The sequence below is a fragment of the Urtica dioica genome, chromosome 11 (assembly GCF_054948205.1).
Source record: "Urtica dioica subsp. dioica isolate 48M chromosome 11, U.dioica_male_clone48M_v1_H2, whole genome shotgun sequence".
NCBI lineage: Eukaryota > Viridiplantae > Streptophyta > Magnoliopsida > Rosales > Urticaceae > Urtica > Urtica dioica.
In genome coordinates, this window is record NC_142766.1 from 7,339,200 (window position 1) to 7,364,540 (window position 25,341).

At 36.7% G+C, this 25,341-nt stretch overlaps 4 protein-coding genes across 6 annotated transcripts; 2 read left to right on the forward strand and 2 right to left on the reverse strand.

The window, feature by feature from the left end:
- Positions 1 to 1,652: 1,652 nt before the first annotated feature.
- Positions 1,653 to 5,710, reverse strand: LOC149380929 (uncharacterized). The gene is made up of 3 exons (XM_089600886.1): positions 5,561 to 5,710; positions 2,082 to 2,170; positions 1,653 to 1,953 (listed from the first exon to the last, which is right to left on the reverse strand). The coding sequence occupies exons 1-3, from the start codon at positions 5,585 to 5,587 to the stop codon at positions 1,794 to 1,796; spliced, it is 276 nt and encodes a 91-aa protein (XP_089457012.1). The 5' UTR covers positions 5,588 to 5,710; the 3' UTR covers positions 1,653 to 1,793.
- A 5,178-nt stretch (positions 5,711 to 10,888) lies between these two features.
- On the forward strand, positions 10,889 to 13,576 carry LOC149380930 (transferring glycosyl group transferase). Its single transcript, XM_089602050.1, has 3 exons — positions 10,889 to 11,630; positions 11,922 to 12,085; positions 12,210 to 13,576. The coding sequence occupies exons 1-3, from the start codon at positions 11,027 to 11,029 to the stop codon at positions 13,278 to 13,280; spliced, it is 1,839 nt and encodes a 612-aa protein (XP_089458176.1). The 5' UTR covers positions 10,889 to 11,026; the 3' UTR covers positions 13,281 to 13,576.
- A 4,910-nt stretch (positions 13,577 to 18,486) lies between these two features.
- On the reverse strand, positions 18,487 to 21,155 carry LOC149380931 (uncharacterized). 3 transcript variants are annotated; one of them, XM_089601602.1, is made up of 6 exons: positions 21,002 to 21,155; positions 20,546 to 20,643; positions 19,708 to 19,776; positions 19,218 to 19,265; positions 19,012 to 19,140; positions 18,487 to 18,906 (listed from the first exon to the last, which is right to left on the reverse strand). In XM_089601602.1, exons 4-6 carry the CDS (start codon positions 19,245 to 19,247, stop codon positions 18,640 to 18,642), a joined length of 426 nt encoding a protein of 141 aa, XP_089457728.1. In that variant the 5' UTR covers positions 19,248 to 19,265; positions 19,708 to 19,776; positions 20,546 to 20,643; positions 21,002 to 21,155; the 3' UTR covers positions 18,487 to 18,639. The 3 variants fall into 3 exon arrangements, with proteins under 3 accessions (XP_089457728.1, XP_089457729.1, XP_089457727.1); XM_089601603.1 differs by lacking the exons at positions 20,546 to 20,643; positions 21,002 to 21,155 and adding an exon at positions 20,160 to 20,205; XM_089601601.1 differs by lacking the exons at positions 19,708 to 19,776; positions 20,546 to 20,643; positions 21,002 to 21,155 and adding an exon at positions 19,388 to 19,471.
- An 877-nt stretch (positions 21,156 to 22,032) lies between these two features.
- On the forward strand, positions 22,033 to 25,332 carry LOC149380932 (Ribosomal protein S5/Elongation factor G/III/V family protein). The gene has a single exon (XM_089630545.1). The coding sequence runs from the start codon at positions 22,148 to 22,150 to the stop codon at positions 25,157 to 25,159; it is 3,012 nt and encodes a 1,003-aa protein (XP_089486671.1). The 5' UTR covers positions 22,033 to 22,147; the 3' UTR covers positions 25,160 to 25,332.
- The last annotated feature ends 9 nt before the right edge of the window (positions 25,333 to 25,341 follow it).

Here is a 25,341-nt window from a genome sequence, read left to right on the forward strand (position 1 = left end):
CGGTAAATAAGATTCACTGTTGTTCTTGTTACGGTAAATAAGATTTACTATTATTCTTGTTATGACAAATCAAATTTAATGTAGTTTTTGTTATTGTTAATTAGATTTACTATTTTTTTTTGCTATGGATGATATTATTTACTATGATAGTTAATAATATTAACCTAAGGGTATTATTGGAATATTGAAATGTTGTCATGATAAATTGGCTATTTTCCTAAATATGTTAATAGTTGGGCTATAATTTTAAAGTAGAGGTGTTATTTTGGCTAATTCTTTAGTCGGCCCAAAATTTAAAAGTTCGAGCATATTTGTAACATATGTCATTAGGCGTCGTGTTATCATTGTAATATATAATCGATTAAACTAGACATTTTATAAAATTACAACAAATTTTAAATATCCATTTAAGTTTATATAGGTATTGTCTGATTTTTTTTTTCAGAAAAAAATGAGTAGGTGAATTCTATTAGCCGGGTCTATAGTTTTATTTTTAAAACTAAATCATATTTGTTGATGTCATTTTCATGCCTCAACAATCACGAAAAAAAATATAGACTTGGTGTTTAATTCGATTTAATTTATTTGTGAATTCCATAAAAGCTTCATATAAGAAATGAATATTAAATATGTAATAATAAATGTAAAAATGAAATGAGAAAGTAATTGGATTTGGATTTATTGAAAATCCGACTTCGTATACACTGGTCGAGCTCGATTGATTTTGAACACAATCAACGAGCTCACGAATACAATTTGAGAGAGAGAGAGAGAGAGAGGAGAGAGAGAGAGAGAGAGAGAGTATACAATAACAACAATATTAAGTAACATGCAAATTGTCTTTGAAGAAGATAATTTATACTATGACGAGATGCGAAATCATCGAAGACATGTGTTGGCGACACCATCCTTAATTGCCTCTTCTTTTGTCACGTCGCTCTTACGTTTGAATTGGCTCGTTAGAAATCGTCAACTCTCCGGATTTTAAGGCGAGATTGCTTCTCTTGTACTGACTTCGATTTCATCGCGATCTTTGGTGGTTATATTCTGAGCTCGTAAATGGATTTGGACTGGGCCTAATCGACCTCTTAGATTTGTACGACAATAATTTACAAGAATCAATTTACAAAATGCCGTTTATTTATTATTTAAGCCATTTCGTAGAAATAGACTTTGGTGATTATTGGACTTTGATGGCCCAATGTCAAATTACTTTATGGAACCGAACTATACCCCCATAATTTTCACATTCAAAGCTATAAATAATTTTTTTTTCTTACATATGTACAGTGATCTCTCTCTAAAGACTACACATAACACACATTTTGCTCGTTATAGGCTTTGTATTTAATCAATAATTTGTTTGTTTACATGACTACCAGTCATCACCTTATTTTAGAGGTTGGATTTTACAAATCGCAATAGACCCTATAGAAATTTCATTTCAACTCGTTATGTCTGGCCAGATGATTGTTTGCAGTGGGGATTGAACCCACGACCTCCACACATGAGGTGGTGTGGAATTAACACTAGGCTATTCTATGTACACTAGTTTCTTTTACTTTGAAAGTGATTTCAAAATGAAGATTTATATGTTCATCTAGTTTCTTTTACATACATATCACTTAATATTGTGCTAGTTCATTTAGTTAAACAAGAAAAATATTATATGTTCGAGCCTCATTATTATTTCAGAAAACAATATGTAGATATTCGTATGATAAAAAAAGGATTACAAAGATTTGCAGGAAAAAAATAAAATTAAAAATGATTCTACAGCTGAAATATAATCATCATTCATTGTTTATATCTGGAGAAGAGAAGAAGCGGTTGATTGTGGGCATAATTTCCGGGGAGCGTTTTCGTAGAAACTTGCGAAGGCTATGCTCTTTGTACTTCTTTCCCTCCTCTTCATTATCAATCACTCCCATTATTCGCTTTTCTTTTTTCACTCTGCAATAAATTCATACGTGTGATTCTAATTGTACACGTGATTTTACGAGGAAAAAGATATGTACAAGTGATTTAGCTTAGAATATCAGATTTATTATTTGTACTTAAAAAGTGTTGACGTTGCGTACCTGACATCAGGATTAAGCAAAACATTCCTAGTAAGCTGAAACACGCACATACCCGTAACGAAAGTCATTGCAGCCAATAATGGGTAAACCTTCAAATAATTAACCGAAATTCATTTTATTAATTAATCAGTTTCAAATAATTATTTAGTAAAAAAAAATCACGTGTTATAGCTAAATAGTGAAGGAAAATTGACAGCAATAATACAATTTGTTTGACAATTATAAAAAAAAAAAATCAACAAAAACTCAAATATTGACACATATAATACAAAATTAATCACGAACTCGTTGATTCCGTGACACATTTGATCACAAATTAGTTGATTTTCTTATACATTTGATACGAACTGTGTGATTTTTGGTAAGTTACAAATTATTAGTATTATTATTGTCAATTTTCCAATAATCAATTGAAATTATTAAATTAATATCGTTATGGTTTGTCTAAAACTAGTAAAATAGTTGACATTTATAAAAATGTGCAAGTACCAATATCAATCTTTTTTTGCCACGATTAAATTTTTTGAAAGCGAAAAAGTGCTTATATACATTATCAAAAAAATTAAGAATGATATATATATATATATATATATATATATATATATATATACTTTGATTATTTTGTTAAACACGTAAAACTTTGACTATTCTAATCGATCAAATAGCTGTATTGTATAAGTTTTCCTATAACATAAACATGTATGCATTTGGTCTGCATAAATTTCATTGGTTGAGTACTTATTTGATATTTTGAATTAAAAATATAGAAAAATCACACATAATCAAACTATGAAATTGAATAATAGTCAATATTTCACACTTGTAGTTAAATAGTCCATATTTTCACACTTTTTAATCAAATCGTCATACTCATAACTAACATTTTTTTACTATTTTATTTTATTTTAGAATTAATAGCGTCAAAAATATCCAAAATTTTATGTTGGATACACTTAATTACTCATTCTTTTTTTTCGGCGGGTAAAATATCTAATGTTATTTTTTTAGTTCTACTGTTATTACTTTGATTGTTAAATTTGACGAAAATACACGTGTCACAATCTTGTGATTGTGTTATTTTAAAATAATTTTTTAATAAAAACAATTAATAATATAAAAATCGTAAAATAAAAAAAAAAGTAATAAAAACCCAAAAGAAAAAAAATAAAAGAAAAACGGAAGTTAGAACGTTCGGCTGATGATCGGCCCCGACTCTGGCACGTTCCTCGGCACCGCCTCCTCTTCCCCTCCGACTCGTAGTCCTTTACGACCACAGTGGCCGAGCTGAGAACATCGACGAACACCTCGCCGGTAATCTCTGCGCGATGGTTGGTTCATAATGACAACTCAAGATTGTGTTGTTCTTCTTCGCTGTTGCTGGTCTTCCTCTTGCGGCAGTTCCGACAATTTTCGACAATGCCGTTTTCACGCCACGTGCCGTCGCGACGACGAGCTCGTATCTTTCTCAAATCTCATAGTGACGAGCTCTGTCCATAATGGTAGCTCAAGATTGTGCCGTTTTATTTTATGTATTTTTATATTCTGAATTGTTTTAATTTTTGTATTAAAAATTTAATTTAAAATTACATAATCACAAGATTGTGACATGTGTATTTCCATTTTATTTAACAGCCAAAGTAATAATGGTTAGGGGTGAAACTGGATCGGTTCGGTTCGGTTTTTGACATTTTTAGTATCCGAATCCGAATTTTCGGTTTTTAAAAACTCGGTCCAGTATCCGGTCCAATTTAGTCTAAAACCGAAATTCGGTTATCCGAATATTCGGTTATCCGGTTTCTTAAATCCAGTATCCAGTCCAGTATCCAGTTTTTAAAATTCGGTTATCCAGTTTGTAAAATTTCAGATCCAGTTTAATATCCAATTTTATAAAATGGATATTCATTTTCTAAAATCCAAATCCGGTTTGTAAAAATTCAAAAAACGAGTACAAACCACTCTTATAAAGCTCCAAAATGACAATACATAATCTAAAACTGAGTAAAAAAAAATAAAATTCAAAAGGATACTCGTCTCCAACTACATGAACATGTAAATATCATAATATAAAATTAAAATTACAACCCTAATGATCATAATAAACCATACAACGATTGAATTTGTGTGTTACTTTTATAGATCACATAATCAAGTTGTACATGTAGTAGCAGTAGGAGTTGATATAAGAGAAGTTTGTTCTTCTATGACAACTTGAACATCATCTGTTAATAATAATGACATAAATTTAAAATAAATTTGTTTTAATAAACAAACAACAAATGAATATGTCAAATAACTTATCAAATTAATTATCTTACCCAAAACAACTTGCTTAGAATCATTTAGTGCTTCCACTTCAGTAAAATCTGATTTGGGAAAAAAATAAAAACGCTAGGTCTCTCTCAAAATTAGGTCAAGTCTTTTTTTTTAATATATATTTATTTTTAATTAAAAAAAAATCGGTTAAATAACAGATATCCAGATTTTTCCAAAATCAAATCCGATATCCGGTCCAGTTTTGTAAACCGGATCGGTTATCCGAATCCGAATTTCGGTTAGCTGACGTGGCTCCAAATTTCGGTTTCGGTTCGGTTTGGATATCGGTTTTATCCGATTTTCGGTTCGGTTTTGTACAGCCCTAATAATGGTGGAACTAAAAACTAATATTAGGCATTTATCCGCCGAAAAAAATGAGTAATTAAGTGTATCCAACATAAAAATTTTGATATTTTTGTGGCCATTAAATCTTTATTTTATTTTCCTCTCTCTCTCCAAATTTTTTTTTATTAAAGCATTATGGATAACTTATTGATTTTGTACCATTAATTCAATCAAATTAATTTTTAATATTAATGAGTAAACCATTTAAAATAAAATAAATGCCATTAAATAAATTGAAAAATACCAAAAAGTAAAAAAAAAAAAAACAATAGTTTAGGGATGAAAATGATCTAAAAAAAGTTAGGTATGGAATACTACGATTATAAAAACTCACGGACAAAACAAAAAAAAATTATTGTGTTGTGAGTTGAGACTCTTTTTCTTAAGAGAAATTGCCCCATTTGCCACCAATTTCATAATATTTTCCCACTTTCCACCAAAAGACTAATTTTTCCCAAAATGCCACCGAGATCTATGTCAACAATGTTGACATCTCATAGTGAAGAGCAAAAATAGATGTCAACATTGTTGACATAGATGGTGGCATTTTGGGAAAAATTAGTCTTTTTTGTGGAAAATGAGAAAATGTTATAAAATTGGTGGTAAATGGGTCAATTTCTCTTTTCTTAATATGTAAAGAGAGTTTTATTCTATAGCTATAGCCAATAATCGAGAATTTAGGTATAATTGGTGGCAAGAAACCGTTTAAAATAGAGAATACGACCATATGATGAATTCAAAAGACATAGAACAAAAACAAAAAAATTAAAAAAAAAAAAAAAAAAAGAAGGGTTATAGTCGAAAAAGAATTAGGAGTTTACCTCTGGTCTCATCCACCGTCCGGCCATTATAGTTCTGTTCAAAAGCAATATATTACCTTGTTGTCTCTTCAAGAGTGTAACTTATATATTGAGATTTATGTATTAATTTAAGAGAAACGCGTGCATATATATATATATATATATATATATATATATATATATATATATATATATATATATATATATATACATATAGCGTATATGCATATGTATATGTAATAAGCCGGCAAGGTTGACAATGTAAGAATATTTTTCTTGACAATATACAATTACAATGGGCTAAACTAGGAAGAAATTTGTTATTAAATCAATGGTACTCAAAAACCATGTTCTTGGGCTCTAGTTTTGACAAAATATATAAAGACTCACAGTATCATTGACGTAGAATGTTCTATTTCCATGAAAATGTTGATATAATTTTATTTTTCTCTTTCTCGTCTTTCTTTTCCCTACTTATCTTGATGAGTAAAATCAGACATTTATAATTACAAATAAAGTATTATTTTGAATCTTGGGGTAGCCCATGGTTTTTTTTTCCCTTTTATTTTAACGGCTTGACCGTTGACTAAGAAGAATACTGATATATATATGGTATTGGACGTGTTTGGCACAACTTTTTTAAGCCTGTTTTTGCTGTTAGCAAAAACCAAACTGCAATCTTACTGTTTGGTAAAACAGTTTTTAGAAAAAATTTCAAAAACGATTTTAAAAATTGTACATGAGTCACAAAAGCTAAGAATCTTAGTTTTAGAAAAAGCGTTTTTGTATCTGATATAAAATTACTTTAATATCCTCACGTGATTATCCATAGCATTGTTAAATATTTATTTTATGTCTATTTTAGTCTTTTTACTATAATATATTTATTTTACCAAACGCTAAATTAGTTTTTATTACCAGCAACAACTGTTTTATAAACAATTTACCAAACACTTTGTCAATTTTTGAAAAAAACAGTTTTTGATAAAAGCACTTTTTTTAAAAACAAAGTTGTGCCAAACGATGCCATTATTTATTTAGGGAAATTTCGTTTTTTTTATGTTCTTTCCACTGTTGAATAACAAATTCCCTAAAGAGTGATTTTTAAATTGAATGGATAAACAATCTATTTTAAAAAAATTAATAAAAAAATAAATAAACAATAATGATAAGAAAGACATTCTAACAATATAGCCAAAATAAAACGTTAAAATTTTATTCTAGTCAACGTTTTAAAAAAAAATGAAAACTAGTCAATTATTTAATTAACTGTCTATTTTTACACTAATGCCTGTATAAAATTTATAGCCAAAAACATGTTATCTAATTTAAGAAAAATAATAATAATCACTGATTCTTTAATCCAAGCAACCATAAATTAATACTTACTCTCGGAAAGAAACCAAAAAAAAAAAAAAAAAAAAGCTACAAAAAATAATTAGATTACATGCAATCGAAATTGCAGAAATTCAAAATGGAAAACACAAAAAACCTACTAACGATTATATATTATCGATTAGTAGCGATAATATACCGTTATTAACGATTAAAAAAATTAAAAAGCATAAATACTCATAGACTATTAATTATTATTAACGACAATTTACAACTATTACCACCACACCGAGCAGCTCCACTTGGACCTATCTCATTGTCGCCGCGTAGCCTTGAATCGCGCAAATTTGTGCACCTAGGTCTCCGCTCTCCTGGATGGTGCTCGGCGATGCAAAACAAGCGCCACCCTCCAAGGATCGACGCCGCGCGTTGAGCCAAACACGGCCCACGCTGCACTTCTCTCTGGCGCGGTTGTGCTCTCGGACGCTACGACCCTGAATATGCACAGACAGCCACACAGGATCCTCAAGTGATCTTCTCTACGCCCGTCGTCTTATATAGCCCAGATATGGCCGTGCCCGCATCCTCAACTCTAGAGGACATCCTGCCAGCCGCCTCCTCAATGCGCGGTGCTTTTGTGTCTCTGCCGGTCGACGAAGAAGCTCCGCCAAAGCAAGAGATCTGGGCTCCACGATTTAAAAAATGAAAAATTATACAAAATAACCATTTGAAACTAATTGATTAGTAAAATAACACAATTTTCAAATTTTCAGCAAAGTAACCAAATTTACGTTGTCAACCAAGATTTGACGATTATTAAAAGCAACCTATCACTTTAAAAGAATTAATCTTATGAACAAAAAAAAATTGAAACCTATTTATCACATATTTTGACTATTTCGCTAATTTTATACACACTTTGACTATTTTACAAATTCATTACTTTAAATTGGCTATATAACTTAAAAAAAAAAGAGAAAGAGAGGATCAATATAGATAAGAGAGAGATAGAGAGAGAGAGAGAGAGAGAGAGAGATATATATATATATATATATATATATATATATATATATATATATAACGTGGATCAATTAAGGAAATAAAACTTAATTACATTTAATTAATAAATTTCAATGTGAGATATGATTTAAATTTCAAACACAAAAGCGTAAAAATAAGAAGGATAAAAATAGGATACATTAGGTATATAGCCATATTTATAGTTTCACATTGCTATATAGTCAACGTTTCGTAAATCTTAAGTAAATAGTCACATCAATTCAAATCCTGGATTTTTGAATTGAGAGAAATCAAGAATTCTCACTATTTTTTAGATTCATGGACCCAATTGAATTCAGTGGTATCTTTCATTCACATTTTTTTCCATCGAGACATAAGGGGAAAGGCGGCATTCAAATAAAAAAAAAAAAGTTTAGATTTTGGTAGAGAGAAGGGAAAGAAAGGAGATAAATTTATTTATTTATTTTTTCTGCAAACCATTATGACTATATAACTATACATCCATTTTTAATATTCATCTAAACATACGTTCAGTATTATATTTTATCTTTTTTTATTATTATTTTTCTCTCTTTACTTCTAATTTTTCTTGTTAAAAAAATTTAACTTATCTTTTTAAGTTACTTGTATTTTGTTAAAGTTTCTTTGTGTTTTGAATTTAAGAATTAACCATTTTCTTAGATATTATATACATAAAAATAGTTATAAACCTATCCTAAAAAAATATTTATTTTATTATAATCTAAACAAGCCGAAATAATTCAATTAATAAAACAATTCTACCCACGAAAAAAAACGAACCACTAGAAAAAAAAATATTAAAAACAAATATAACAATAAATATAACTTATTAAATGATTTCCGCCAAGCGCATGTCAAAACTTAAAATTTAAAATTGGCATGAAATAAAATGATAAACAAGTAGTGAAATGATCTCTCTCTCTCTCTCTCTCTCTCTCTCACACACACACATAAAAGACACCCTAATTTACTTCAACCACCGCCCCTCCAGGATTCTGAACCTCGGCCCAACTTCAACTTGGTGGTGGTCGTCTTCGTCGGCTGCCTTTCTTTCTCTGCCAAACCCCTATTGTGGAGGGAGATGTTGAATGGGTTCTTAAAAGAGAAACTTGTAATATTTTTATTCTATTTGTTGTTTTTAATTATCTGTTTTTATGGTACTATCTTGAGTGGGTTTTTAGAAGAGGAAGTAGTATTTTTAATCTGTTTGTTGGGTTTTTTTTATTGTCTATTTTTATGGTACTATATTTTTAATCAAAAAATTTGGTAACTATCCAACTAAATCGTTTGAGATTGTTATATAACCAACGTTTCGTAAATCTTAAGTAAATAGTCATAAAAATGACGTGACATTACTGGTTTCTCTTTCATTGAAATAAAAGGGTGGAATATTTACATCAATTTACACGTATAAATACATGAACGTGACTATTTACTTAAAATTTACAAAATATTGACTATATAGTAATGTGAAACTGTAAATATGAGTATATATCTAATGAACCCTTTTTTTTATTTGGGTTGGAATTCTACATTTCAATTGTTGGTTTCATTTAGATATTTGGCGTATAGGTGATGGAGTGTGTTTTCTCAAGGTGGATGGTCTTCGAGTGATTGGATTCTTCTATCAATCTTCGAGGGATTTTTAAACGAAACATGGTGGGCTCTAAATTGAGTAGTTTTGAGTCTTCCGTAACATAAATTGAGAAAAAACATGTATGTTAGTGCTTCATCCATGTATTGTTCTTGGTTTGATTTTTAGTGGCAACTAGGGATGGCATTTTTATCCGAAACCCGTTAGCCCGTCCGTTACCCGGTCTTAACGGGTCGGGTAATACCCGTTCAAAATGAGTTAACGGGCTAACGGGTATTACCCGTTAGTATTTTAGCGGGTACAGGTCGGGTAGCGACAATGTTAAACCCGCCCCGTTAACCCGCTAACCCGCCCGTTAATTATTTTTATGGAAAAAAACTAAATATTTTTTTTAAAGAAAACATTAGATTACATCATAATGAGTAGGTTGTTGTTTTGATTCTTATTAAAAATTATTTTTTATTTTTTTTTTTAAACGGGTTAGCGGGTGCTCAATTTTGGCACCCGTCACCCGGCGGGTATACCCGTTACCCGCCCCGTTGGGAAAACCGGGTTAACGGGTACGGGTTAACGGGTATTTTAATAGGCGGGTACGGTACCGGTATTGGTGTACCCGCTAAAACCCGTACCCGTTGCCATTCCTAGTGGCAACTTAAAGTATTGATGAGATTGAGAAAGTTGGGTGTAAATGAATCCAAAGAAATAAAGAAAACGTAGATCTTAGAAGTATGAAATTATTTTGTTGATCTTATTGCTGGAAGTTACAAATAGCAAAATAATCATCTTGAAAATGGCTTATCAAAATAATCATAATGTATATGTAATTAATTTTTTTAAATGAGTAAAAACGATTAAAACACGATTGAATTAACCATTTAACACGATTATTAAATGGTCGGATTTGGATTTAGGTTTCAAGCACAATTAATAAATGGTCAAATTTGATTTTATCGCTTATTTTAAAAAATACGATAAATACGAGATAATTACGATATGAACACGAATTTGTCACCCCTAAAATTTAGAGACAGTGTGTAATCATCCGAGATTAATGTTAAATCATTCAAGACTTGAGGTCTTAATTTTCTTTGATATAAGAGTTTGCTGTCTATCCTCCTAAGTGTTATACCTATTTTTTTTAATAAAAAGCCTTTTATTATTAAAAAAATGAAATAAAAGGTTTTTTTTTATGTCTACAACAATTCATTTATTTTTTTGCTCCGAGTTGATGTATAACTTGGAACATTAATCAATTTTATTTTTCCCTTTCTCCCACTTGATGTCACTAACTTGAAACGTTAATCAATTTTTTAACAATCGAATCGACACATCAAATATGATTATACTTATATCTTAAAATAAAAATGATTTATATCTTACATCATATATGATCTATATACCTTACATCTTAAAATAAAAATACTCTCTTCCATCGTGAGTGAGCCGTTTCTAAAGTTCAAAGCAGCAGAGAAGGAAAAAGAAGCGCCGTTTCGAAACGTGGAGTGTGTAGATCCACAATGGCGTGCCCGGAACGGCGCTTCATCCCTTACGTCCTCCTCCTCTCCGCCGCGGCTCTCTTCTTCTTCTCCTTCCACCACCGCACTCCCACTCTCCTCCTCCCAAACCCTAACCCCACCTTTTCCCTCCCACCGGACCAGCGTTTCTCCTTCATCGTCAAAGTCCTCGCCTACGACCGCCTCGACTCCCTCGCTCGCTGCCTCCGATCCCTCGCCGCCGCCGATTACCTCTCCGACCGCGTGTCCCTCCACGTCTTCCTCGACCACTTCCCGGCGCTTTCCGTCAACGCCTCCTCCGCCGAGGCCGACCGGAAGCTGGCAGAGTCGCGGCGGATCGTGGATTTCGCCGACACGTTCCAGTGGCGGTTCGGGGAGAAGATCGTGCACTACCGGACTCTCAACGCTGGGCTTCAGTCCCAGTGGCTCGAGGCCTGGTGGCCGAGCTCTGACGATGAGTTTGCTTTCGTCGTCGAGGACGATCTGGAGGTCTCGCCGATGTACTACAAGTTCCTGAGGAGCTTGATCTTGAATTACTACTATAATGAAACGAATTTCCGTCCGTATATCTACGGAGCTTCGCTTCAGCGACCAAGGTTCGTCCCAGGTAGTTTGTCTGATGCTCTCGTATCATATCCATTTCTGAAGTTCGTTATGTCGGTTCTGTGTGGATGTGTGGGTCGTTGTTAAGCTCTTCGCATTCAATTACTGTTTTGTGGTTTATATTCAGAGCAGAAAGTATTGAACGAATGATGTGCTGATTTTCTTGAGCTGATTTTGCTTCGATGGCCTGAATTTGATCGACTAATTGGCTTAAGCTTGTTGTTATCGTGTTTCTTTGACTTAGCTAATCCGTTTTGGCTGATCGTTGCTTATTTCATTTGACTGTTTATTATAGGCAAGCATGGAAATAAAATAGCGTTGGACGATGGAACTCGGCTTTTCTTGTACCAGTTGGTTGGCACTTGGGGTCAGCTTCTGTTTCCGAAACCTTGGAAGGAGTTCAGATTATGGTACGACGAGCACAAGGCCAAGGGTATAAAGCCAATCCTTGATGGCATGGTATTTCTTTTCTTTATCTCTTGTCTTTTGTTTCATTTTCATCGACTTTTGGGTTTGCCATTTCTCAAAAGCTTTTGATGATGGTTCTATTAGATTATTGAATATGTAAAATTTATACATGTAGGTGACCACAGGCTGGTACAAAAGGATGGGAGAGAGAATATGGACTCCCTGGTTCATCAAGTTCATTCATTCCCGTGGCTATTATAACTTCTACACTGGTTTTTCGCACGAGAGAGCGCTGAGTGTCTCTCACCGAGATGCCGGGGTTAACTATGGGAAAACCGCCGGGCCTGATTCCACTTTGTTGGACAAAAACGCCCTTGATTTCAACCTCTTGGAAATGAAGCCATTGAGGGACCTAAAGTGGTACGATTTCTGTTTCAGAGAAGTACGTCCCAATAGAATTGTTAGAAGAGTTGAAGAACTCGCGCCCGTTCTTCATTCCATTCAGAAACACGAAACAGTAATTCTTGTAAGCCTCCATGGGATATCGGAAATGGTTACGAAAAACCTCCTGTGTAACTTGGAGAAGCTAGATATCTGGAATTACTTACTCGTAGGCCCTAAGACAGAGTTTTTGCTTGACCTCGCTAGAAGAGGACATCCTGTTATCATCTACGATGAGTTTTTGAAGAGTGCAATAGATCACAAAGTGACTGATTTCACGGATTCTCAAACTGTCATTCTGGCAAAAGCATATGCAACTAAGAAGTGCATAGAACTTGGGTACAACTTTTTGCAGATGGAAGGTCAAACGCTTCTCGCTAATGGGTTCCCATATCTCGAGTTTGATCGCTCCTCCGATTTCTTTGCTGGGAAAAGCTCGGAACTTTTTTTCGTCCGAAGCTCAGAGTCATCTAAGAAAACTTGGGGAGATAAGTTCATCTCAGAAGTCGCATCATCGGTAGTGAAATCTATGTCGAGCAATAACGAGCACCTTGGTTTTGTGGGAGTAGTAGTCAACCAATTAGAACAAAAGCGTCTGACAGTCAAGAGCATTGACGAGACGAGATTGGGTGTCGATATCAGTAACGATAGAGATAGCAAATTATCCTTAGGGGTTGAAACGAAACTTGTTTTCTGGTCTAGCGTGATAGATTCGTCTGCAGTTAGGAAGAGGCTTGAAGAATTGGGTTTGTGGTTCTTAGATGATGACCTCTCTTGCAAGGCTGTTGTGTGTCGCCAGCACTAGCAACCCCGGCTTCATTACCATAATTTTTTTTTATTGTGTTGTAGTTTGTAAATTGTTGTCCATTTTTTACATGCCTAAAGTTTTTGCATGCATCATAATATTTTTTTGGGTTAAATTTCCCTAAAAATGACATAAGCTGTTCTGTTTAGCTTGTACGTGGGGAATTACGGATTGATAATATATAGCGAAATGCAAACACTTGATTTAAACCTTTAGATATATTTCACCGAGCTTGGCAATTCAGTTGTGTTTGTTGTGTGTGTGCGATTTTCTAACTTTCTGTACTCTTAATATAGTCCCTTGTTTTTCAGGTTTCGGACCTTTATCAACGATGCTGATGCATCTGTTAGTATAACTTAGAAAAACTAGTAGTCCAAAGTTTATAATTTAAGACAATCATGAGACAGTAACTGCAAAACTATGTGATGCATCATGCATGTTCATGATTAGAATTAGATCAATAAATTAATAACGAGTTTGTTTTAGAGCAACGCCCAATTTTACCTCATCACAAAAACAAAATTACCTTTTTCACGTCACGTCATTCATTTTGACAACTTAAAAAAAAAAATTATTAATATGGCAAACTTTAAAGTTACACGATGAAATTCGTTTTTTGAATAATTTATTTCTAAATTTTTTGCCCTAATACTTACTCAAATCTCCTCATTTAGGGTGCTTACTACTGAAGCTAACCTCTTTTGTCCTTGCCCTGAAACATTATAAAAAGTTGTTTAATGATTAAAAATTCAATAGTTTTAATGAATTGTTTTAGTTTAAGGCAAAGATTAAAATATCATAAAAATTCGTAGTAATTGCGCATAAATTACGTTTTAACAGCCATAGGAGGGACATTTTTTTTGCGACGTCTCGTTTTGTTCGTTACTTTTTGTATCGTTTCTCTTTTGCAAGACACCACAAAACCATGATTTTTTAGTCAATAAAATCTATTTATCGAAGTGTTTAGTTCATCTCGCTTATACATTCTAAAAACAGTATATTGCATAAATTAGAAGTAGATATGGTAATGGAGAACATAAAGAAATACTTACAATCATTTACCGAGCATCATTTCCTTAGCTAATATGAGCTTTTAAGCTCAAGCAGTCAATCGAGATTTCATCGATTCCAAAGACAAATTCCAGTTATAAAATCATTGTTATAGTATCTTCCTAAAATCCAAGACCATTAAAGATACTGGCTAGCCCCGAGTTTCTCATAGCATTGAGTTCATGCATTCCGAAATGTTGGTCGTCGTGACTTTGTATCTTTTACCCGAAAATTTAGAACGAGCCCACAACTCAGGATTAGCTTCCATCAAGTAGTTTTTAATTCCCGGCTGCATGCCACTCAATTTCTCAAGAAAGTATTCAAACTCTTCATGCGTGTATGCCTTTGCGCACGTGATAAAGAGAGGCCTAAGTTTGCTTCGCCGAAACTTGGTCTGCAAGTTACCCCATAAGTGTTGCATGCAAATCTCTTACTTGGCATACGGAAACACTTGTAATGCACCCTTAGGAATCGAAGTTTTTATATCCAAAGTAATCACCAAGTTCTCACGATCGCCATCACCTTCTTGAAATTCTCAAAAAAGCAGCGCCATGAAGAATCGTCTTCAGTACCTACGATCCCAAAGGCTAACGGCAGGATGTGATTGTCACCATCCATCGCAGCAACGATCAATAAAGTCCCTGAAAACTTTCCTTTTAGGAAAGTGCCATCCATAGAGATCATGGGACGACAATGTTTCCAGCCTTCCATTGAAGCCCGATCGCAATAAAAAAAATTGAATTCTCCTGCAGGTTCAATCTCAAAAGAAGAGTAGGTTCCTGTATGATGAAACAAATCCTGGTGAAATATCAAAAAAATTAATCCAACTTTCAAAAAAAACTTATAGACTGAAAAGAAAAAAGAAATAGGACAAAAGAAGTACTTGGATTTTTTTTTTTTTTTTTTTTGTGATAATTTCGGCAACAATCACAAGAAGTGAATATGAAGTTGCATGCGAACCTAAAAATTCCTTCAAGGCAAGAACCCGACCACTATAGAACTCTCTCTTCATGCACTCACTCATAACCGACACAGAGGCTTGCCTATGCTTGGATGAAACAACTTCAACGGTGCAAGAATGCACGTTTTTGATACTTTCTAATCACCCATACGCCCGAGTCCCCACACACCGAGGCGTTTAATTTCCAATCACAAGGTGTTTTACAGCAAACAAGAAAGTACTTAGTTTTACTAGATCGGGACACTATGAACTCGAAGTTGTTTCTAATAGCTATTCTCTTAAAAGCATTGACCATTGTGCTTTTTTCAAGAAAAATACTACCCTCTTTCATGTCAAAGTTCGAAGGAATGTTGTTTAGTTCAATTTCATCTACAAGTCCATCATGTTCTAAATCCAAAATCACATTCACTTTAGTATCTGAAAATTCACAATTTATACCAAAGCGAGACATTCAAACAAATCAACTACAAAAAAAAAAAAAAAAAACAAGGATTAACATTTTGGACACCTAGATTAAAATTATTGAAATCCTGAGAAACCGATTCATGAACATGATAAACACGGAGATTAAGAACAAAAACTAAAAATTATGATCTAGAACAAAGCCGACCTGACTTAGCAAAACATGCTACAACATAAGAATTCAACACCAATTCCATCGAAAATAACTTGGATAACAAATTATAAACATAAGCGAAATTAAAAGGTTGAAATCAAATTCGTAGAAAAAAATGGTTATAATCTGAAAGATTCTACTGGAAATTAACGCGAACAACAGTGATCAATGGTAGAGAATCGAAGATTAGAAATTTCTAGATAAAAAGAGATAAGAAAACTTCTATAATTGAAAGATCTGTTGAAAATAAAAGCCGACAAAGATGATCGTAGACTAAGATATTTCGAATCGAATATGAGATTCGAACCTGTTAGTCAATCTCGGATCGATGTTGAAACGTAAGAAAAATTGCCACGATCGCTGAAAAATTGAGAGCTAATAACGTGAGTAGGAAAGGAAGAATCATTTTCAAACCGTAACAATTCATACCCAATCAACAAAGATATAGTTGTTTTTTAACAATACTAGGATGTAGAACGTGCTTCGCACGTGGACTACAGATATTAATTGATAAATTTATTTTAAAATAGTGTTATGACCTCTTAATACATCTTGTTAAAGAGTTTTACCAATATTCGTCAAAGTAAAATTCAATTGAAAAACAATATGAAATTGTAATATCCATGATCGTGGGAGTAAAATATTCCATAATAGAACTATAAAAGAAAAAAATATTCAAATTAAGTAAGAGTAATAGATTTTGATTCTTCGTCTCTAGAATTTTCGATCTTGATCAACCTCCTCTTCCGCAAAGCCATACACAATGAGCTCGACGGCCTAATATGGTGCAGGAGCTAATTGTTTCTTAGCGTAATCTATAAGCATCATTGTAATGTGGAATAAGCATTAGTACCATGATCTTCGAAATAGTTATGAACTTTCAGTTATTTGCACCATTGCTTTACATAAGAAGAGGAAATGATTACTATTCACACATACTTATTTTACTATTATAGCATCTTTATATAGAATATATCAAGATGTACATTTGTTATTAAAATAACCTAGTTTCGAGTAATATGCTTTAGATCGGAATGATGTACATTTGTTATTAAAATAACCTAGTTTCTAGTAATATGCTTCTGGGGCAAGCAACAAAGGACATCCGAGAAACTATGAATTCAATTGATATAAAAAAAATGTGAATTAAAAAAAAAATTGAGAGAGAGAGAGAGATAGACTTGATGTCACATTAATAAATAATCTCACATTAAGCTTACATTTTCTCTTCTCTTTAAGGGTCCATTTACTCTTATATATCAGTAACATCATGTAACATCATTTGGTTGGAGCCAAAAAAAGTGCATCAGAACGGAACTTATGGAAAAACGCTGTCGAGATTCAAACTTCCAAGCCGATTTCGCGACAAGATTATTGTGCGATGAAATCATTGTATAAAGATGGGCGAGAAGAAATTGGAGACTGGTGAGAAGGCTTTCACACATATTCTAAACAAAGCAGAGCCACATATCATTGAAGTAGGTAACTTTTTTTCTTTCTTTTCGAAGCTAATGTTTTGGTTTGTCCGATTACATTTTACCATTGACTCATTGTCGACTGCTTTGAAGGTCATATTTTTTCATTGACTCACAAAAAGTTTGGGCTGAATTGAATCTGTTGGTTTGTTGAGCTAAAGGTCTGATTTTTTTTCCTAAAATTTTACTGGTAAATCACAACGGTATTTCTTATTTTGCAGAATCTTACATTGGCAGATATTGTCATGGTTGAGTTTATAGGTGTGTTACTTTCTTGTACAAAGACTAAAATTCCATAAAAAAAAATCGGGTTCATTGGGATTAAATCTTATTTCGTTTTTGTTGAGATGCGCTCACTTGCATATTTTACAGTTTGAAGTTAGCTTTTTTCTTTCAAAATAAAGTTTACTTTAATTACACAATTTCTTTTACTCAACCTCATGTATTTTATCTTATTCCTTATTCCTTATGCAGCGCTGCCTTTGCTGGGCTCTGGTGCGACTGTGCTCGATACCAACTGACATCAAGTCTATCTCTCTCTCTCTCAATTTTTTGGCACTTTTTTTGGCTCCAACCAAATGATGTTACATGATGTTACTGATATATAAGAGTAAATGGACCCTTAAAGAGAAGAGAAAATGTAAGCTTAATGTGAGATTATTTGTAAGCTAATTAACTATATCAGTGAGAATACAAAAACACTCACAAGGACAGTGATGTCATTCTCTATCAGCGCGAGTGATCACCATTCCGCAAGAGAAACAATTTCAAAAATCTCAATTACCAAGTCCAATTAAAAAATAAGTCTTAATAGAAGAAACCCAAGTAAAAGCACAATGGTCATAGCAGTAAACCCAGTTCTTAAGCTCTCAAACCTAACGTTTTACTATCCCAGTCCTTCAATCCCTAGATCAAGCACTTCAAATTCAAGAATCACAATTCAAATTGATTCTACACTCAGTAAGTTTATCAGCTTTATATAGTTATGGAACTTCAAAACCAAAATCAATCAATTCAACAAAAGAAACACTGAAGTAAAACCCCAACCCATACTTGATTCCAAAAACGTCAATTGACGAGTCCAGTTTTAAAAAAATCACTGTATACAGAATATACCCAATTAATAATAAAAATCAGAGTAATCGTAATAATAAATCCAGTTCTTAAGTTCTCAAACCTAGCATTTTATCATTCCCGTCCTTCGATTCCCAGACCAAGCACGTCAAATTTGCAAGGGAATCTACAGGGAAAACCCCTTCAATAGAACAATCTAGCATATCCAACCTGAGACATCAAATGATTATGACCAGCAGAATTTGATGAAGGAGCAACCTCAAGTGGTAACTCAACTTGATTTAGCGGAGCCATTATCCATGTTTTAACTTCAGATACCATCTGTGATTGAGATGCCCCAACATCTTTATTAGAAAAATCAGGATTCCCTTCAACCTCTCTCTTGCGATCCTTAAGAAGAGAAGTTGGCGCTATCTCTTTCAAGTCCACCCCAAGGTTCTTGAACAAAACCTGAGACAAATCAATTGGGTTGAGTAAAAAGAGACGGATAAAATTATGAGCACCAATATTATGTAGGTGGGGAATGACATGCGAAAATTCCAACAAAAACTGTACCTCAATGTCAAACTTCAGGTTCATTTTCAGGTTAGGCATAGAATATATCTCAGCAAGCAATCCGAGAATGCCCATCGTCCAAGGATTGGGTGGTTGATATGCTAGACTGCTTTGGCATGGTTCTAGAATCTGCAAGTTATAGAGCGTAAATCCCAACACCTAAATTCAGAACCAAAGTATGCATTCTAGATCATATATAATTATACCTTTGAAGTAAATGGTATGACTGCAATCATTAGTCCCTTGACATAAGCCTGCAAAAAGAAAGTCAAGGTACAAAGATTTAAACCACGGTGTAGGGGATTGTTATATCATTATACTACTGCATGATCACATAAGAGACAACTGTACAAATTTTCTCCTTATAAAAACACACCTCAATAATCAAAGATTTGGGATCAATTTCACAAGCAAGCAAGACTTGATTCATTCCGATTGATCAATTTCATGTAAGATGATGAAATTCGATGTTGGAAAAAGGTAAAAATCTGTTCAAAATCTTGTAATATAATTTTTCTTTGTTGATCGAATCTTGTAATATAAAGTTATTCACATAAAAATTAGGGTATTCTCATTCTTTGAGATATTGAAGAGATTCTATTGATGAAAAGGCCACTCTTGGCACTGAACTGACAAAAGACCCGTGTTAATTACTTAGTTCAGAACCCATTATAAAAAAAATAGAACCAAACTCACCACTTCTGAATACAAGGATTTTAGCGAGCGAATTACGGCTTCAGCGGTGCCAAGAAAGCCCTTCAAAACCTACAAGAACAACATCCACTTTCTCAATGGTTTGAGGCCCTTGAATACACAAACACAAACTAATTCACTTTTTGCAGTGTTCAAAATTTTGACCACCCACAAAAACCTTTGAATTCTCTGTGATTTAATCACTGATAACGTGTCACAATGACAACGGACACATTAGAAACAGGGCAGTCCTAAGTTAAAACTGATGTTCTTTTATATTTCAGAATTACTGCTAGGAAATTAAGAAATTCAGCCAGTAACGTAACATCGCAACATAGGAATATGTATAAACATCAAAACTAAGACCACTAAAAAGTCATACATGTTAGCATTTAAAATCACCAACAGCTTCTGATTCCTACCTAAATCATCAACACAAAACAAAACATAAACACCTCTTATTTTGGCACTGAACTGACAAAAAGCCCAAGATAATTTCTGCCAGCCAAGAATGCAAAGCCAATCCTACACATCTTCCATTGTTACAGGCATACATCTCTATTTACTTAGTTCCAAACCCAGTATAAAGCTTATTTATTTAGAAAAAATCAACAGCAATTAAACATGAATGAACAAGAATGAAAGCCCCAAATTAAAAGAAAATTCGAGCAAAACCTATATAAAATTAATAACCGATTTTCTAAGAAAACCAACAGCAATTAAACATGAATGAACAAGAATGAAAGCCCCAAATTAAAAGAAAATTCGAGCAAAATCTATATAAAATTAATAACCGATTTTCTAAGTTTATATTATGGTTGGATATGAAGCTTTACAGTACCTGATCAAGCGGTCCAGATTTAGCCTTCTTGTTCGGAGTGACCACATGAATGCCTTTACGCAACCAATCTTAGTAATAGCCAGCCACAGCAGTGTCGGCTGTGCAGTCAACAAAAACAGTGTTAGGAATGAAATGATTCCCCTGCACATGTCGGGTAAATTTCTCCATATCTGCAACTTTAAATTTCAACTTAAATTCGAGCAAAACTCATATGAGATATGAAAACCCGAATTTATAAACCATTTCGAAAGCCCCAATTTAAAAGTAAATTCGAGCAAAACCTATATAAAATCTGAAAACCCTATTTTTCAAATTAAATTCGAGCAAAAACCATACCAAATTTGAAAACCCCAAGTTATAAAGCACTTTTTACCAATCACACAATTCCAACAAGAAATCCTAAATCAAGCAAGATAGAAGAAGACGAGGAGACATAAACGAGATCGTTGAACTCACCGAGAAGAGGAGCGGAGACGATGTCCGACGATGATGCGTGATTGGCGAGTGTTTCACTGGCGGCGAAGAGCAACGAAGAAGAAAGAAATATAGAAGAAAGAGACGACGAGAGAAAATGGTGAAGCCAATGAAACCGTACAAACCCCAAACGAACGGTGACAAAGAAAAAATAAAATAAAATGGTTTGTATTTAAAGTGAGGCGTGAACAGTCATCTCGGAATTGGCTTATTACATGTCATAATTTAATTGGTAGATCGTTATGAACAGTGTTTTCGGATTTGCGCTTATTATATTTTAATAGATAAGTGGTTATTTTGCTTGTAAAATTTTGGCAATTTTATTAAACACTAAATTTGAATTAGATGGTTTATATAAAAAAAAAAAAAATTCTTTATAAATAGTGAAATACGACGAGACAAAGGCTATGTTGGGTTCAGCTTATTAAGCTTGATTTTAGTTCTTTCTAAAAGTTAAATCATATTTAAATGTTTGGTAAAATTGCTTTTTCTAAAAGCTAAAAAATGTTTTTGAATATTTTAACTAAAAAAACCAAAAGCTACAATTTGTAGCTTTTATACGTAGATTTAGTTTTTGGTTTGTAATTTCTCTCTCTTAACTTTTTTTTTCTCTTACACTAACTTTTAATTCTAATTATCTCTATATGTTTTTATCAAATAATTTTTTTGACGTCACCAAAATTTATAATTTATTTTTTACATTCTATAGACACCCACTTTGATATATTTTTTATATAACAAAATATATCTTATTATTATTATTAATTACATTTTATATAAATAATTATCACTTATAAATATTAATATATATTTTATCAAACACTAAATCAGTTTTTGTTAACAGCTACAACTATTTTACAATAGTTTACCAAACACTCATCTGTTTTTTAAAACAACAGTTTTTTCGTACATATATTTTAAAATCACTTTTTTACTATGCCAAACACCGCCATTGTTCGAAAAACAAGAGAAACTCAAGTGACATTGAAAAAAAAAAAAAAAAAAAAAAAAAACCGCCGTGAGAAGTGAAAAGAGGGGAGAAATATAAACCCCAACGCCTCAAAAGCCCTAATTCTCTCCTGATCCTGAATAATTAGGTCACAAAAATAAAAGAAGTCTCTTCATTCGATGGCTACGGATTCACCGGCGAACGGCGTGGTGGATCCCCGGCGAATGCGAAACATGTGCATCCTAGCCCACGTGGACCACGGGAAGACGACGCTGGCGGACCACCTGATCGCGTCGGCCGGCGGCGGAGTCCTCCACCCGAAGATGGCGGGGCGGGTCCGATTCATGGACTACCTCGACGAGGAGCAGCGGCGAGCCATCACCATGAAGAGCTCCTCCGTGTCCCTCCGCCACGGCGACCACTCCGTCAACCTCATCGACTCCCCGGGCCACATGGACTTCTGCTCCGAGGTCTCCACGGCGGCGCGTCTCAGCGACGGCGCTCTGGTTCTGGTCGACGCCGTGGAGGGCGTCCACATCCAGACCCACGCCGTCCTCCGCCAGGCCTGGACGGAGCGCCTCACCCCTTGCCTCGTCCTCAACAAGGTCGACCGCCTCATCTCCGAGCTCCGCCTCACCCCCTCCGAGGCCTACGCGCGCCTCCTCCGCATCGTCCACGAGGTCAACGGCATCGTCAGCGCCTACAAGTCCGAGAAGTACCTCTCCGAGGTCGACCTCATCCTCTCCTCCGGCGACTCCCCCTCCGACGCCGACCTCGAGCTCCTCGACGACGACGACGAAGACACCTTCCAGCCCCAGAAGGGCAACGTGGCCTTTGCCTGCGCTCTCGACGGCTGGGGATTCACCGTCCACGACTTCGCCGAGTTCTACGCCGCCAGGCTCGGCGCCAGCGCCGCCGCCCTCCGGAAGGCCCTCTGGGGGCCATGGTACTACAACGCCAAGACCAAGATGATCGTCGGAAAGAAGAGCCTCGAGAAAAAGTCTCAGGCTTCCCGGCCCATGTTCGTCCAGTTCGTCCTCGAGCAGCTCTGGCCGGTCTACCAGTCGGCCATGGACGGCGACGGAGACAGAGGGATTCTCAACAAGGTCGTGAAGACGTTCGGCCTCAACGTCCCTCCGCGGGAGCTTCAGAATAAGGACTCGAAAGTGGCGCTGCAGGCCGTCATGAGCCGTTGGCTTCCTCTCTCCGACTCGATCCTCTCCATGGTCATCAACTGTATGCCCGACCCGGTCTCGGCCCAGGCGCACCGAATCTCCCGCCTCATCCCCAAGAGGGAGGTCTCCAGCGCCGAGGCCGAGAGCGTGAGGGCGTCGGTGGAGGCTTGCGATTCGAGGCCCGAGGCTCCTTGTGTCGCCTTCGTCTCCAAGATGTTCGCCGTCCCCTCGAAGATGCTTCCTCAGAGAGGCCTCGGGGGAGAAGCCGTGGACAACGGGACCGACGAGAGCGACGACGGAGGCTCCGGCGAGTGCTTCCTCGCCTTCGCCAGGATCTTCAGCGGGGTCCTCCGATCGGGTCAGAAGGTCTTCGTTCTCTCGGCTCTGTACGATCCGTTGAAAGGCGACGACGATTCGATGCAGAAACACGTCCAGGAAGCCACGCTGCCGGCGATCTACCTGATGATGGGTCAGGGCCTGCAATTCGTTCGCTCGGCGAGCGCCGGGAACGTGGTCGCGATCAGAGGCCTCGGGCAACACATTCTGAAGAGCGCGACCCTCTCGTCCACCAAGAACTGTTGGCCCTTCTCGAGCATGGCGTTTCAAGTCTCGCCCACGCTGAGGGTCGCGATCGAGCCCTCCGATCCGGCGGACATGGCCGCGCTCATGAAGGGTCTGAAGCTTCTGAACCGGGCCGACCCGTTCGTCGAGGTCTCGGTGTCCGGGCGCGGAGAGCACGTCCTGGCCGCGGCCGGGGAAGTCCACCTCGAGCGGTGCATAAAGGATCTCAAGGACAGGTTCGCGAGGGTGAACCTCGAAGTGTCGCCGCCTCTGGTCTCGTACAAGGAGACCATCCAGGGAGAGGATTGCAACACTCTCGAGTGTCTGAAAGCGCTGACGGGGAGCTCGGATTTCGTCGAGAAGACAACGTCCAACGGAAGATGCGTCGTCCGCGTGCGAGTCTTCAAGCTACCGCCCTCTCTGACCAAGGTCCTCGACGAGAGCTCCGACTTGCTCGGAGACATCATCGGAGTCAACGGGGACCACGCGAGCAAAACCACGGAAACGGAAACCCTGCGCCAGCGCATCACGGAAGCCGTGGAGAGCGACATCGCGTCGGAGAACGAGGACGACAAGGACCGGGCAGAGAAATGCCGGCGACAATGGCCGAAGCTCCTGAAGAAGATCTGGGCGCTCGGGCCGCGGCGAAACGGCCCCAACATCCTCTTCACGCCGGACCCAGAAGAAGAACCCGAAGAAGGATCGTCATCGCCGCCCATCCTGGTCCACGGCTCGGCCCACGTCTCGAAGCAACTGGGATTCTGGTCCGAAGAGGACGAGCACGAAGCGGTGTCCTCGGAGGCGGAGCGGCTCGAGACCAGCGTAGTTTCAGGGTTCCAGCTGGCAACGGCGGCGGGCCCGCTCTGCGACGAGCCCACGTGGGGGCTCGGGTTCGTGGTGGAGGCCCGAGTATCTTCTGCATCGGCCCAGGAGGAGAGAGAGAGCTCGTCGTCGGAGCAGTTCGGGCAAGTGATGACGGCGGTGAAGGAGGCGTGCCGGGCGGCGGTGGTGCAGAGGAAGCCTCGGCTGGTGGAGGCAATGTACTTCTGCGAGCTCAACACATCGCCGGAGTATCTGGGGTCGATGTACGCGGTGGTGGCTCGGAGGCGGGCGAGGGTGATCAAGGAGGAGATGCAAGAAGGGTCGGCCTCGTTCACGGTGCACGCCTACGTTCCCGTCTCAGAGAGCTTCGGGTTTGCGGACCAGCTCAGGAGGGAGACAGGTGGCGGGGCCAGCGCTCTGCTCGTGCTCAGCCACTGGGAGGTGCTTCCTCAGGACCCTTTCTTCGTGCCAAAGACCGAAGAGGAGATCGAGGAGTTCGGGGACGGATCCAGCGTGCTCCACAACACCGCAAGAAAGCTAGTCGACAATGTCAGGCGACGCAAAGGCCTTCCCGTCGAGGAGAAAGTTGTTCAGCACGCCACCAAGCAGAGAACCCTCGCGCGTAAAGTCTAGTAGTCCACACATACACCTTTTTTCTGTTTCGTTTAGTTTAGTTCATGGGTTTCGCTGCTTTCCTTGCTTGGAATGAGGAAATTTTGAGGCATTCACATCATCACATGTTTAGTCTTTGTTACTTGAGTCAGTTTTGTTTATACACACTCCACATATTCATTCATTATTAGCTATTTTGGTTT